The sequence below is a fragment of the Brachycentrus maculatus genome, unplaced genomic scaffold (assembly GCF_059751285.1).
Source record: "Brachycentrus maculatus isolate JH-2025_06_01 unplaced genomic scaffold, ASM5975128v1 h1tg000157l, whole genome shotgun sequence".
NCBI lineage: Eukaryota > Metazoa > Arthropoda > Insecta > Trichoptera > Brachycentridae > Brachycentrus > Brachycentrus maculatus.
This window is the reverse complement of record NW_028280910.1, coordinates 1-15,459: the sequence shown is the minus strand read 5'-3', so window position 1 is coordinate 15,459 and position 15,459 is coordinate 1. Positions and strand designations below refer to the sequence as shown.

Genomic DNA, 15,459 nt, shown 5'->3' with positions numbered 1-15,459 from the left:
AAATGGAATTTCATTATCGCTCCAAAAAAATATGTTAAAGGTATTGAAATTCACAGGTTGAAGAACTTCAAAAAAAAAAATTTAAATCACCTTAAAAATTAATAAATTTTTATGGATCTAATTTATACGGAAATACCACATTGTGATCCCCTTACACAGAATATCAATAAATAAAAAAGGAGAATCATTGATTTTTTATGTTAAACGATTTCTGCTGATATTGTATAAATTTACTTTGCTCCAATTGAATGTTTTATATATGTTGTTAATTAATTGTATGTTTATGAGGCTTTATGTAGTCAATTTTCACTGTAGTCGTGTAAAATTGTTATTTTAATGTCTGATTGAATGTTTTATATGAACGCACATGTTATTTGTGTTGTGGAATAAGACTGTGACTGCTTTTGTATAAACGTTTGTAATTATGTACACATGCTTTTGATTTTTCATAATTTTATTGTAACATAATAATATGGTCAATTAAACGGATATAATTGATACAGAAATATTTATTCTATACAAATAAAAGTAGAACAACAACGAATCTTTATATTAATAGATCCGACTTTGATTATGATTATTCCAACAATTATTTTTATATAAAAAAGTTACTTGTGATTACGCAAACATCGAACAATATTTTCATATGAAGTAAAAATAGAGCTATATTGATTTTACTTAGATTGGATATGTAGAATTTTTAAATGCAGTTATTTTCGTGAAAAGTCTTTCTAACTGTTAAGCAAATATTTTTATATGTTAATACACAAAACTTGGCATAAACACAAGGGGACAAGTTATGTAATAATTTTTGGCTGACATATTTACAGGAGAAATTACTATTGTGATAGCAACTATCTTTTCTTGAAAAACTGGTATAAAAAAGTAAATAAATCTGAAATGTAATTAAAATGACAGAAAAGTTGTATAAAAACCCTTCACCAGTTGACAATTATTAATATTTTCTACATAGATGGCAGTCTACCAATGTCGCTAGGCACTTTCGTATAAAGCTGAATAAGTTTAGCATTTAAATGTTTGCTTTTAGTATTGATAATGTACTTTATTTTTATTATAGTTCTTTTATATATCTCAAAACTACCACAACCAAATGTCAATTTTTATGAGATTTAAATAGATAAGATTTAAATAGACAAAATAAAATTGTTGGAGTCAGAGATTACATCTTAAGAAATAATGAAAATCTCAAAATCTACTACATTGTGGGGTGAACTTTTTAGTGCCTCATGCTGACATTTCACTCACTCCTTTCAAGAACGTCAAAAATCAAAAAACTTGTTTTTTCAGGAGAACATTTTTAAAGTTTAAAAATATAATACAATGTATTATAAATAAATATCAAGCCACTTATTGAACTTTTTACTGTGCAACAGATCTTTTTAGGTAAACCTGTAGGGTTTTTCTCCATTTGAAAAATATTTAGTAAATTTAAAAAAAAAAATAAACAATACCTTTTCTTCCAAATGCAAAAACAACACTTTCTGGCCTGTAGCGGGTAAATATTAAGTTAAAAATATGCCGCTTTTGCTGGGATATAGTACATTTTATGGGCATTCCGAAAACATGCCCAACTGAAAATTGACAATTTTTGATTTATGACGTTCTTGAAAGGAGTGAGTGATTTGTTTTATGGGTACAAAGATTGAAATAAATATTTTCATATTATTTATGGTGGAACCAATATTTTTGGGAAAAACTACCTTGTCAAAAGTGTAATTAAAACCTAATTTGTAGTATGACTCCAAAGTCAAAGACAAGATTTTCATAGTCACTTTTAAATCCATTTGTGGGGTAACTTCAATTTAAACAAAATCTGTTCCCAATACTTAGAATTCTATTGTATTTATGGGTGCAACATGCTATATATGAATTTAAATGTGAACAGGATTCGTTAAATAAATTTTATATTAGTCGCACAAGCACTTGAAAAATAGATTAAGAGTTATTTTAAAATAGAAATATAAATAAATCGAAAGTAAACATAAATTTTGATATATAAAATTTTTACATATGTGTGTATTATTTATCTTTATTTTATGTAATATATTTTAACCATGTTTTTACATATGTATTTGTATTTTATTAAATTAAATCACGGAAAGTAAATTATTAAAAGCCGCCTTGTGCCATGTTAATAAAATATACATATTATATTTTATAAAATTCTTAGAAATAATTTATGGGTTTTACTGAGATAATTGTAATTTATATTGTATATTATATAAGTGCCATGAACATCCAATATTATACATACATGGAAAGCTAGTGTTCATTCTGTTCCTAAAATCATTGTTACTGTAAATATATATATATATTATTTTTTAAAACAGTAATGTCTTACCAGATTTTTGTAAATAAGTAAACATTCTTCAACTTATTGAAATTTTTATATTTAATGTGATTCAAAACAAATTAAAATTATAAAGATGGTGCTTTAAAAAAAATCTGAGTAGCCAGTGCCTTCTTTACTAAACACAAGCCCTGGCATGCGTCAGACAGTATCTTGTGAACCTGATAGATCTTGAGCGATTAATCTTAGCATAAAATAATCATTCACTTTATAATAACACCATTACGATAGTAACCGTAGTTGACAAAGCGTTGCATTTGTCATATAGTTGGCACTGAAATATTATAAACAAATATTTTAAAACAAATTATGGTTAAGAACAGAATGTGCGAACCAGCAAGGTAAGTCATTATAGCACATTTGGATTATTAATATATAAATAAATTCCAGTTTATAAAAGTGTTTGGATTCATTATCTTTAAATTTTAAATAAAAAAATAATATAAACAGATTCTGATCTCACAAACAATATGTATTTGTGTGAATGGATTGCGAGATAAATGTAGCGTCAGTAAGTTTGTATTTTATGCATTTATTTTTGCTTGAATATTTCATTATCTGTGATTTAGAATAATATAAAATCGACATTGTCTTGCCACAAATTAATAAAGGTATAATTTTAACAACACTGCATTGTTTTATTTCATAATTTTCCATGCACTGTTCCAGTAGTTTCCAATACACTGTGATGTGTAGCCTATAGTTAGATTTCCTTTGTGGAAACAAATCTAGTATTTGGGTATAATAATTTTTAAATAACCAAAACAAAATCCACATAGCATTTAATTAAATTTCCATTCTTATTTGTTGGGATTGTATTTTATTATCGTAAGTGTCAAAATCGAAAGTATCGAAAAATAGCTATGGTGATACTCAGAAACAAATAAACAAGGCTGCAGTTATATCAGGATGCCTCAGAAACTCGGTGTGGAGGAACAAACACATGAGAATAGAAAGTAAAATGAAAATATACAAAACATGTGTTCGACCAATAGCCACTTATTGGATTGAGGCAAGAGCAGATACTTCCAGAACAAAATCTCGACTTCGAACCTCCGCGATGAAGACTCTCCGATCCATAACCGGAAACACATTGCGAGACCGAGTAAGAAATACCATCATCTGGAGCATGTGTAAGACGGAGGATATCGTGAGGTGAGGACGACAACGAAGGCGATACTGGAAGGAACATATAATCAGAATGTCAGAAGACAGACTTCCACGTATCGCCCTTCAAGGCAACCCTGAAGGACGCAGACCCCCAGGCAGACCTCCGAAAAGATGGAAAGATAGCTCGGAGTCAACATCCCAAGAGCGACATGCGAAGGCACAAACAGATCCCTAGGATCTACAAAAAGAAGAAGAAGAAGAAGTATCAAAATAAAATAAAAAAACTTATTGAGGATATTTGAGTTTCTATATTTGTTAAATTCTAAAATATAACGACATTACATAAAATTAAACACTATTCATATTTTAATTAATATAAATTGTCTGCAAGTCCCTGCCGGGGAGGGTACTGCCGCCGATTGAACGTGTTGGAATTATTTTGAAAAGAAGAATGAAGTCGGTTATCATGAGGCTGTTGTACATTAATAGACTGTTGAATTTCACTACACAAGAGGTCATCAATAGTCTGAAATCATAAACAAGTCAATTAACTCATTGAACCGTAAATATAATAGATATGTCACAAATAAAATACAAGTAAAAACCTTATTATCCACCAAACCCCTGTCCTCGAGCCCTTTCAAGATCTGGGTAAATTCACGTTTTAAGTCTGAATTACTGCTCTTTTCAACTGATGCCCTTAGCCGGTCAATCTAAAGAAGAAGAAAAAACATGTAATAAGTTGATAGTCCTCCCAATTTGAGTATTTATATAAAATGGAATTATGTACATTTGATAATGTGTTAATTAAATATGAAGCATGGAGTTGGCAAAAAAAGGATGAAAGTAGATTGAATCCAGTCAAAATGCAATCCTATTAGAATGTGCGGAAAAACGATGTATGATAGATCGGTAGTGTAAAGGCAAAGGGGTATATCTGTCTCAGACCAAATTTTACAGGAGAGCAAAACCAAACTTGTGAAATTAAATAATTCATTTGTTTTATGTATTTTTGTATGTACATATCTTAATAAAACTAAATAAGTATTGCAACAACAGCTATATCCTTTTGCCAGATTATAGAATACACTATTTTAGACGTTTTGTGGAACAAACTTAGAGAATGAAAATGAATTTGACAGATATACCTCTTTGCCATTACACTACCGAGATGTTTAAATAGTGAAATAAGGAATGAATGCAAGGCTGAGATAAGCATTATTGATAAAATTAAGAAAGGTGTGTTGAGATGGTTTAGACATGTGGAACTAGTTAGTGAGGAAAGAACAGTAAAACAAATTTATGAGACGAATGTAGTTGGAAAAAGGAACAGAGAAAGACTGATGAAAACTTGGCATGATCAGGTATGTCAAATACTTGAAAGGGGTCGGGTCAGGAATCTAAATGGTCTACGGATATGTATGAGGAGATGCATGAATGTGGAAGAGGCCAAGAATGTTTGCAAAGACAGAGTGGTATGGCTATTCTCTCTGCCTACCCCTGCTAATGATTAGTTAGTTACATGTGAAAATAAGGCGATCAGTCCTGCACTCTAGATTCTTGGATTTAGAAGCGGAATATACATATTTGATAGGATACAGATGGCTGCACTTAATGAAGGAGCTTGGGGGAAAGACATTAGAAAAGGGATCGCAGGACAAATAATACAAACTATTAATTAAAAACTGGAAAAGGAGAACTGCTACTAGAAAATAGACTTAGTCGATGAGCACTGCTAATGAGTCTTGAGAAAAAAAATTACACATTGTAATATCACGTTCTGCATAATTATTATATGCGATACATACATATGCAGTTTTAAGTGTTTACTAATGTGATGTTTTTGGCATTCAAATCTACTATTAGCATCCATTTCATATCACTAATTGTAACACTTGTTCAAGTTGTGTTTTCATTCAATTGTTGAAAGTTTATCCATACAACCCTGTTGGAATCCCTTTGGATATCTTTGACGATGGAATTGTTATCCTCAGCAAAAGAGACATGACTATTGTGGGACTACTATATAAAAATGCCATTAGTACATACCGAATCTTTTGTAAATGTGTTTTTAAAATTCTCAGAGCTATCATAATCTAATACAGATCGCAATATTGGGAGAGCATCGTCTGGCCTGTTCAAATCAGCGAGAGCAGCAACCTACAAATACAGATTGAAAAATAACATTTTAAAAATTAAACACTTGTACAAGACCACTAATTGAGTTTTATTTCACACGACTAGTTTCCAAAACTACACATGTTTTCCAAACTAGTCATGTGAAATAAAACTACAGATGTTTTCCAAACAGTCATGTGAAATAAAGCTCAATTAGTGGTCTAATACAAGTGCTTAATTTTTAATGATCAACATGTCAACATGGCATTGAAAAATCAGAATTTTATACATTATTTCTTGCAAGTATTATTTTAAAATATTATTACCTTCAAGCTTCTCATGGTAACATATGTTTGACTCCTCAAATTTGATAACACTTCAACAGAGACATGGGGAGCTCCTTGATTCAATGCGAGACCTACAGATAAATATAAATTTGTAAAATGTGAGTCATGTTATATACAGTGGAATCTTACTTTATATTCGTGTATTATATAATTCAATTTTCGAAGGCCAAATGAGTAAATACATTTTTAATGTAAGTATATAGATTTCTATAAACAATATACTTCTATACAAAATATATTTTTGGAATGGACAATTTCGGCTTGGTGGTTAAATTATAATTAAGTAAACCACTTAATGGATTAAGCCAACAAATAACATTATGATTCTCTGCGGGTGTTTCGTGCTGAACAAAATTCACGTGAACTGGAATGGATGAATTGATGTTATTTGGAATGAAAAGAAAAAAATCTAGACATTACCAGCAAAGAATGTGACGGCTCTTCTCATAGGGATGTGACCTACTTCCGATAAATTAGACCAGAGCTTCTTTGCATATATGAAACTGTCTGGTGTATTCTGAAATAAAAATACATAAAAGTAAAAAAAAGAGACAACTCATTAACCGCTAATGTTCACGGATGGCGCTAATGCGCCTATTCATATCGTAGCATAGCATTGGCGCGCCAACCCGAGCACTGATAGCGTGTTTAAACTTATTTGCGTTACATAAGATAAACAACCTAACTGAGCTCGCCAGTTACCTCTTGATGCTTTTTATTGGAAACTCTGATTAATGACCAAATTTTATCTTTTATTCGTATGATTATAGTTATAGATTTGTTTTATTTTTTTATTAGGTTAGTTTTTTTAAATTTTTTATTGATTTTTTAAAATTTTGAACTGGTCAACTTTTAAATTATGTTAAGTCTTTAAATAAATAAAAATTATATCTTGATATTTTTAGTTTGTAGAAAAAAATATGGTTCGGTTCAACTCATTAAGAAGAAATATTATAAACTATAAAATAACTCAACTTGATGTCATATTTATATTTTTAATAGTTTAATAAAAAAGGCATTGTTTTATATATATATTCCATTATTTTTTTTCTTATTTTCTGGAGCATCTGCAGGCCCCTGAGAAGAACACTTTAACGAAACCCTGGTTAGGAGAACCTTTGATCTAACTAGCGCATAGACCACATTAGTTCTTATTCCGGAGCTATGTTCCCGAATCCAACCAATGGAAATGGCATTCCGGTTTACTGCAGCCCATTTCAAGTCCTAAATTACTTCATTAGCATTTTGCTTGACAAAAATGATTGATGTAGTTTTTACATACCTGTTTGTAGCAAGTAGCTACAGCCAGCACCACAAGATGCTTGGGATATTTTGTCATATTAGCCTGCTTAGAAACCGCATGCTCAAACACCCTCAGTACATCTTTATACATTGCGTGTTTGTAAAGAAGGTCCATTAGTATGTGATACGACATTAGTTGGTCAAAAAAGCCTTCAGTTTCAGGATGCTCAAAGATCTACACAGATAAGTAATAGAAAATTAAAACATAAATATTTTTAAAACACCAATATGTCAATTTTTTTAAAAATCTCTTGCGTCCGATGGAGCTAGGGCTAGTGGGAAAAGCATGACTATTAATGTGAAAAGATGTGTCACATCATCTATCTCGAGTATACATATAATATTATACAGGAGAAATAATGTGTGGAAGACAGGATTAAAAAGTAAGATTGGAACACATAAAGGAGATTAAGGCTGAGTTTGTAAGACGACAATTGAAATGATTAAGATAGGTTCTTTAAGGTGGTTTGGACTGTGGAGCGAGATGATGACTAAGAGAGTGTATTTGGTAAATTCAAATGGGAGAACCGAAAAAAGACGGCCAAGAAAGACTTGGTACGATCAAACCAATTAGAACCTAAAATCTGGTAATGTGAAAAGTCTACATAACCAGAGGACATATTTAACTAGACGTATGGATGTAGAGGAAGCTAGAAGTGTTCGGGACAGACAGATGCGGCGTTCCATTCTTTCTGCATAACCCTGCAGTAAAAAGGCGTGATGGTAGAAGTAAAAACAAAAGGGAATCCCAAATATACTGCTCGTAGTGTACTCAGATTAAAGACGTTGAATGTAAAAGCAAAATCTTAGGCAAAGAATACCCGGTCAACGTGAAGTGATTACTATCTTGGTACTCAAGAAAGTTTTCTTTCCAATTTGATGACATAACAATCAACTAAGGGTTTCAAAAAAACCCTTATTTTTGTAGAAACAAGGCGAAGGTCCTGCATTGAGGAAAATGAGATGCCTATATGCATCATATGTGGATATTTTACTATATCACACAAGTAACCGTTTCTTCGGAAGGCACTTCATCAAACTCAAGAAAGCGAGAGCATTCTTCTCCTACTCAGTAGCCAGATCTATAAAAGACCTAGTGCTAGAAAGCTAAATTGGGAATCTGTCAAAATACATCTTTATAGGTCGCAGTAATGTTGGAAGCCCACTCCAACCGGGAAAAATATTGACATTAGTGATCTCAATTACCTTCAGAGCATCTTCTGGCTTATCCAAGTGGTGAAACATTCGCATGACGACAGGCCCAAATACAAAACTTCCAAACCGCAAATCTTTGTTTTGTTTATTGAATCTGAAATACATCAAATTGTACAAATTAAAGTTTGGAAAGATTAGTTTGAAATTTTCTAGAACTTTATTGACCCTCCCTTCCCGGTGTTGTGAACCTTGTACACATTGCTTCTAATAACCATCAATATCTCTATAAATATAATAAATACAAGGCTAAGATTTTAGGTATTCCTCCATAACATATTTACGCATTGATTTTAAAAATAATGTTAATATTAATCAGAATTTATCGGGTACATCGGAGGCATTTTGTGAATATCGGAAACAAATCGCGTATAAACAGCATGTGAAGAGTGTACCGGAACCGCGACACTATATTCGCATCTTACTCTTGCATACTTGCACTGTGCAAGCGTGAGGAGCTCAAAGCTAAATGTTCTCTGGCTAGCTTTTGGGCTCCCAACAAGAATGGACCTATGCTTGTTCCGTGAGCGTTGCCAGATGGTTTTTTAATGTTTTTAGCAAATAAATATATCTTATTATAATTAAGAGAAGGAATAAAAGTCAAAGTAAAAATTAATATACAATCACAGGCAAGGTAAGGTGTACATTACACGCTGTGTAAATTAATAACTTAAATTGTCCAACACTCCTCTTACTCATGGCTCTGGATTAACCATTCCATCATCAGGTTGACTGTAGACTGATGATGGAATGTCTATTACGGAACTGGTAGAGTTTTTCACAAGGTATTGCACAAAGTGAAAGATGAATGATAAGGAGAGTGTTATATTACCATACCATAAAGTTAAAAATCCTTTTAACATACAAAATATAAATTATCCAATGCTAGGTGCAGGCCCTATAAATGCCCTGACCTTGTGTTAATAAAACTTTTTTATTTATATGTATAGATGACACTTACTTCAGAACCATGCTACTTAATAATTCTATGTCAGTTGCGTCGGTTATGTGAACCATGCTCTTCAGATCCTCAGTGAAAATCATATTTTTAGAGTCGCCGCCGCCGACGAAAGTTTGCATCTTTGTACGAAATTTGTCTGTTAAACCGTACATTTGCGCTGCAACTTTCTCCCTTGAAACGATGTATTTATCAATGCCTAATGCATTTGCAGCGTACAAAGACGCGGCTGGAACAGGAATAAAAAATATATATTTTTTTAAAAATCGTTTCATTTACTACTTGGGATTTATAATAATTGAAATAAGTTATTTCTCACCCCGGCAGTTTGAAGTTAAAACACATTGTTTTAATGCATGTGAATTTAAGTGAATAAAAGCAAATTTATATGCATTCCCAAAATTATTCATTTTTTGGCTGAATATATGGACTTTTTTTAAAGAAAAGAGCAAGATTTATAATGTATATAGGTTATGACGGAAATATACGGCGAGAGAAAATGGCATAGATTAATGTCTGGTCTGTCAAAGATTTATCCACAGACAAAATTGGAATAATGCTGGGTAGGTGCCAGAGAGCGAAAAATCATCATAAAAATCAATGATAGCTACATAAGCCTAATAAATACGTAACTAAGATTTTTTAATGATCAATAATCGGGAAATCGCATAAACATGCCCTGATTTAAATAATATGTGGCTGACTCATTTATACAACCTTTTTAATTTCCACAGCAGATATATGTAGGTATTGAAATAAAGGAATAACCATTGAATATGTTCTAATAAAATCTTCCTTTATTTTCTTTTTAAAAAAATTGAGTCAAATAACAACATAAAAATGTTTACACTTTTAATAAATTTAGCTTATATAATATCACAATCACATACAAATACATTCATTATAAAAGATAATTTATCCTAAATAAGAGTTTTTTTAAACATTATATAAGCAAGCCCTTGTATAAGATTTTTTTTTTGATAAATATTTCAAATCTTATATTTTTAGCATAAAGCATATCTGCAAATAAAAAATTAAAGCTATTATTAAGGTTATAATTTTTTCCCATTATCCATACCAGTCAGTGGATCTAGTACCAAATTATAATACTAGGTGTCAAGTCTTATGTTTCTGATTCCCATCCTGTGTATAGATGAATATAAGAGAAATCACGTGACAGTATTGTTAGAAATATTGGCGACAATATTGCTATCACATATGAATGTATTCTTTATATTATTGTGTTTCTTGCTGTGCCTGATCAGGTCTCCTCTCTGCGCATATGCAGACCCACACACGGAGCATTGGTGTGGCTTCTCCCCGGAGTGGGTCATCATATGTCGGGTGAGGTGACTGGATCGAGACATTCGGAGTCCGCAGATGGAGCACACATACGGACGCTCACCAGTGTGGGTCTTGGTGTGTTGTGTGAGATCGCTACGGGTGATGAACGCTTTCTGACAAAAACGGCACTCAAAGTCCTTTTCGCCTGTGTGCTGCCTGAAAGTTTAAATAACCTTTGTTTTACAAAATAAAGATGGAGTTAACTGCTTTAATTTTTTTTTTTTTTTAATCTTTATTTTTTGAAGAAAAATTATAGGATTAACAATTTTTGATTGAAACAATTACTGATTTTTTTAAATGTTTTTTTTTCTTTTTCAAATAAAAATTAAAAAAATGTTACCACCTTACAATCAGTAAATTAAATTAAAATTTATAAATAAATATTATTTATCTGGTCAGCCATGCTGACTATATTTTTTCATAATTTATTTGTAGTATGTATTTACGGTCTTTCACAGTGAATTTTTCACTCAGTGATAATTTGTTTTGCTATTATTTGATTGCAAAATAATTGAAAAAGTGAAAAATAATTTACTGTGATTGCCGGTTAATACAAATAACATAGGTGGTAATTCAGTAATGGAATTAAACCATATTTGTAAACCAGTTTACCCAAAATCAGTAATGCTACCCTAATTATAAGAGACATGAATTTATTTGATTGTTACACTTTCCTTATTATTCATCATTCACATTGTAATAAGTGCTTATTTGTGACTATTTCATTCCGTATTCGGATCATTCCATCATCAGGTATTAAAATGAAAATATTAAGGTCTTATTAAATTATATCATTTTAATGACCTGATGATTGAATGATTATTCTGAAACCGATAGTCACGAATAAGTGCTTATTAAAGTGGTTTTACGCAAAGTGAACGATGAATGATAAGGAGTGTTATATTACCATACCACAAAGTTAACAATGCTTTAAATATACAAAATATATTTGCATGTTGTTCACTACACAAAATCCTCCCACCACTAGAACCTCAATCATACCGTAACTAAATAATGTTAATCACCTAATGTGATATTGAAGATGTCCGAATGTGCGGAAGCTCAGTGGGCATAATGTACAGCTGTAGGGGGTTTCTCCAGTGTGGAGTCTCTGGTGCGCTACAAGCCCCGAGGATTGTGCAAAGGTCTTCCCGCAAGTCCCACATAAGAGGGGCTTCTCCCCCGTGTGAATTCTCTCATGGACCTTTAGATTCTGCGACAGGGAAAAGGACTTGTCGCAGTGACTGCATTTAAAAGGTTTCTCACCAGTGTGAATACGCATGTGCATCTTGAGGCGGAACCTAAAATAAAACATATTTTTTTGAACAATATAAAAAAAATATCGCTCACTCCTTTCAAAAACGTCATAAATCAAAAATCCTCAATTTTCAGTTGTGCATGTTTTTGGAATGCTAAGAAAATGTACTATATTCTAGCAAAAGAGGCATATTTTTAACTTAATATTTACCCGCTACAGGGCAGAAAGTGTTGTTTTTGAATTTTGAAGAAAAGGTATTGTTTTATTATTTTTTTAAATATGCTTAATATTTTTCAAATGTAGAAAAAACCTTCAGGTTTTACCTAAAAAGATCTGTTGCACAGTAAAAAGTTCAATAAGTGGCTTGATATTTATTTTTAATTCATTGTATTATATTTTTAAACCTTAAAAACGTTCTACTGAAAAATCAAGTTTATTGATTTATGACGTTCTTGAAAGGAGTGAGCGAAATAAGCAGATCATTTAATGAAAATTTAAAGCATTATATAAAATCACAGACCGGTTTCATTAGACACCTGCACATTCTACTTAACTAACTGACTAACTAACTAACCATCACGTCACTTCACTACAAGGGTAGGCAGAAAGAATAGAACTCCACACCACTCTGTCTTTGTAAACATTCTTCGCCTCTTCCACATTCATGCATCTCCTCATATATACCCGGTGATTATTCCGACTCCTGACCTGAACACGTCCAAGTATTTGAAATACTTGATTATGTCAATTTTTCTTTGGTCTTCCTCTGCTTTTATTCCGTTCTTTCTTCACTCATTTGTTCAATTTTTTGTTTAAAATAAAAATTTAAAAATATTTAACAGAGTAAAATTATGTCCGCCTCCGTAGTGTAATGGTCAGCACGTTCGGCTACCGTTCTGGAGGTCCCGGGTTCGATTCTCAAGGGGGGTAAAATAAATATAAGTGATCTTTTCACTGTCATATTTATTCAATATTACCCTGGACTGGTACCTGAAGCGGAGGGCTGATCACCTTTCCTTCATGTGTAAACGATCAAGATAACACTGCGTTTATATGACGCAGTGCCCTATGGACCATTGGGGTGCAGATAAGGGTTTTATTATTATTTATTATTAAATAATAACATATGCATAAAGGCAAAATTGTATTACACAAGCAAGATTTTGAGCTTTTTCTACCAAAAATTTGTATTAACACATTGTGTACGGTGTGCACATATTTGTGCGTTTCAGAAACCTTGTGTGGTGGCGGGGTGCACATTTTTGTGCATTTCGGCTACCTTCAATTTAGTATACAAAAAACACGTCATAAACTTCTAATCTCTTGGCCTTTTTGCTTTTGTTGTGTAGTGGATAGATGTCGTTGTAATATAAAAAAATAATACTGATATTTACTGGTTCAAAACATAGCTAATGGTCGTAATCTGTTTTGAAGGAAATGTTACAAATTAACTTTAAACAATGGATACAGACTGTGCGTTTTTTTCTTTGTCCTAAAATGAAATAAAATACAAAGATCATTGTCCTTTACTTTAAGTCGGCAGTTGGTACTTACAAAGCAATAAACGCGTGTGGGGAAAGCCCATAAATCATTTTTTATTTGCAGATTTTGAGTTTTCGGCGGTTGTTAAACTGTGTTGTTATTTTCTAATATTTTATTAGTGTTTTTAACATTTTTTTTACTTTTGTGATTTGTGGACTAACATGATTTTATTTTGAGACGTTAGAGACCATTTAACCGTTTTTGTATTGTTTTCGAGTTCAACCTCAAGTTCAAAATATGAAGTTCACTGACATATTTTATATTTCCGGACAGCTGTCTAATGTCGCCCGCCTCAAGATACAGTTTTATCAAAACATTGCCGTAACTAATGTGTTAAAGGATCGAGGTGCATTGGAAATCTGTTTCTAGCAAAGTATAAAATCTTAATATGCATTTTTTTTTATTTATTTAATGAGTTATAACTTATTATTTGCTCAGCTAGTATGTGATTTATGATAAATATTGTGATTGTAAATCAATGCTGATCAAAGCAATTTGCTCAGTGTTAATAACTACCTAAAAATAAGTCCTCAGCCTAATATTTTCTATGGGCTTCTTACCTGGAAGACATTATTTTACCACAAGTAAAGCACTGTTCTTTCACTGCCTTATTGTTTTTCTTACAACTTTTAACGGGCATATTATTTTTCTCAATGCCCTCTTTATCTTCTTGAAAATCCTCTGCCTCTGCATGAAATTCTGAAGAGCTGAACAAACTCTGGTCATCATTGTCAGATGATAAACTTGTACGCTTCCCATTCTTTAAAGACTTTGTGCTCTGAGAACCTTTTTTCCTTTTACCAACTTTGGTGTTACTTGAAACTTTGCTGCATTTAAAATTGTCATCATTTGATTCAGCGTCTGGTAAAACAGATTCAAAGTTGGTTGGCTTAGTTTTCTTTCGAATTTTTTTCTTTCTTTTATTTAATTTACTGCTGCAAGATACACTGGTATTTTCAGATTTTTCTTCTTCTGGTTCACATTTCTCTTTTTTTAGTTCATATTTTTCATCCTTTGATTCACAATTCAAGACTTGAGTTTCATTGTTATATCCACTATCATCAAATTCAGTTTTGATGGGGAAATTATAATCTGTACATTCCGATTCCTCATCATTTGATTGCAAATCGTTAGTGAATTTTAACTCCTCTTTATAAAAACTATTTCGCAGTTTATAATCTGAATCTTCGCATTGAATTTTAAAATCGTAAGAAGTATCTAAACGAACCAAGCACAATCTGCATATTTGCAAGGGGAGATTATCTTCTGCAACGATCTGGAATGATATTTGGTACAGTAAATATAGTAAATATATATATATATATATATATATATATATATATATATACATACATACACATATATATATATATATATATATATATATATATATATATATATATATATATATATATATATATATATATATATATCTATATATATATATATATACATATACATATACATATATATATATATATATATATATATATATATATATATATATATATATATATATACACATACATACATATATATTATACATATAAACATTTTAAACTAACCTTTATTGATGTACAAACCATGATTTTTACAGATAGCTGAATGGAATTCACTTTATCAAATAAAGAAATGTGATCTCCAACATTTAGGCACACGCGACAAATTTCAGACATATTTAAAAATACACATATGTTTATCTTAATTTGACGCTATACGATTATTCCACCCTGTGTATAAATTGAGCTTTCATACATTTTAAATGCAAATTAACAATCAATAAACAGTAAACTTCAGAATTGTCATTCTGACTTTTCACTGACAACTTTTTGTTGTTTGTGTTGACCACAGACAATTTTTTTTTAAATTTCCAGGTATCGCAAACTGTCTAGGTACC

The 15,459-nt window shown here is 31.4% G+C and overlaps 2 protein-coding genes across 2 annotated transcripts; both read right to left on the bottom strand.

Moving 5' to 3' along the window:
- Positions 1 to 3,769: 3,769 nt before the first annotated feature.
- Positions 3,770 to 9,918, bottom strand: LOC148308543 (pentatricopeptide repeat-containing protein 2, mitochondrial-like). Its single transcript, XM_088261543.1, has 9 exons — positions 9,738 to 9,918; positions 9,422 to 9,647; positions 8,455 to 8,557; positions 7,229 to 7,423; positions 6,367 to 6,463; positions 5,926 to 6,017; positions 5,531 to 5,641; positions 4,087 to 4,194; positions 3,770 to 4,007 (listed from the first exon to the last, which is right to left on the bottom strand). The coding sequence occupies exons 1-9, from the start codon at positions 9,826 to 9,828 to the stop codon at positions 3,852 to 3,854; spliced, it is 1,179 nt and encodes a 392-aa protein (XP_088117669.1). The 5' UTR covers positions 9,829 to 9,918; the 3' UTR covers positions 3,770 to 3,851.
- Positions 9,919 to 10,193: 275 nt separating this feature from the next.
- On the bottom strand, positions 10,194 to 15,385 carry LOC148308542 (uncharacterized). Its single transcript, XM_088261539.1, has 4 exons — positions 15,128 to 15,385; positions 14,123 to 14,838; positions 11,788 to 12,063; positions 10,194 to 10,918 (listed from the first exon to the last, which is right to left on the bottom strand). Exons 1-4 carry the CDS (start codon positions 15,236 to 15,238, stop codon positions 10,588 to 10,590), a joined length of 1,434 nt encoding a protein of 477 aa, XP_088117665.1. The 5' UTR covers positions 15,239 to 15,385; the 3' UTR covers positions 10,194 to 10,587.
- Positions 15,386 to 15,459: the final 74 nt, after the last annotated feature.

Bases quoted from the DNA above. Each gene is read 5' to 3' on its own strand.
- LOC148308543 (XM_088261543.1), bottom strand. From the start codon at position 9,828: ATGAATAATTTTGGGAATGCATATAAATTTGCTTTTATTCACTTAAAT. The intron at 6,464-7,228 runs GTATGTAAAAAC...TTTTTATTTCAG, and splicing joins TAGCTACTTGCTACAAACAG to AATACACCAGACAGTTTCAT. The intron at 4,008-4,086 runs GTTTTTACTTGT...TTATGATTTCAG, and splicing joins GGGGTTTGGTGGATAATAAG to ACTATTGATGACCTCTTGTG.
- LOC148308542 (XM_088261539.1), bottom strand. From the start codon at position 15,238: ATGTCTGAAATTTGTCGCGTGTGCCTAAATGTTGGAGATCACATTTCT. The intron at 12,064-14,122 runs GTAAGAAGCCCA...GTTTTATTTTAG, and splicing joins GGTAAAATAATGTCTTCCAG to GTTCCGCCTCAAGATGCACA. The intron at 10,919-11,787 runs GTGATTAACATT...TTAAACTTTCAG, and splicing joins CATCTTCAATATCACATTAG to GCAGCACACAGGCGAAAAGG.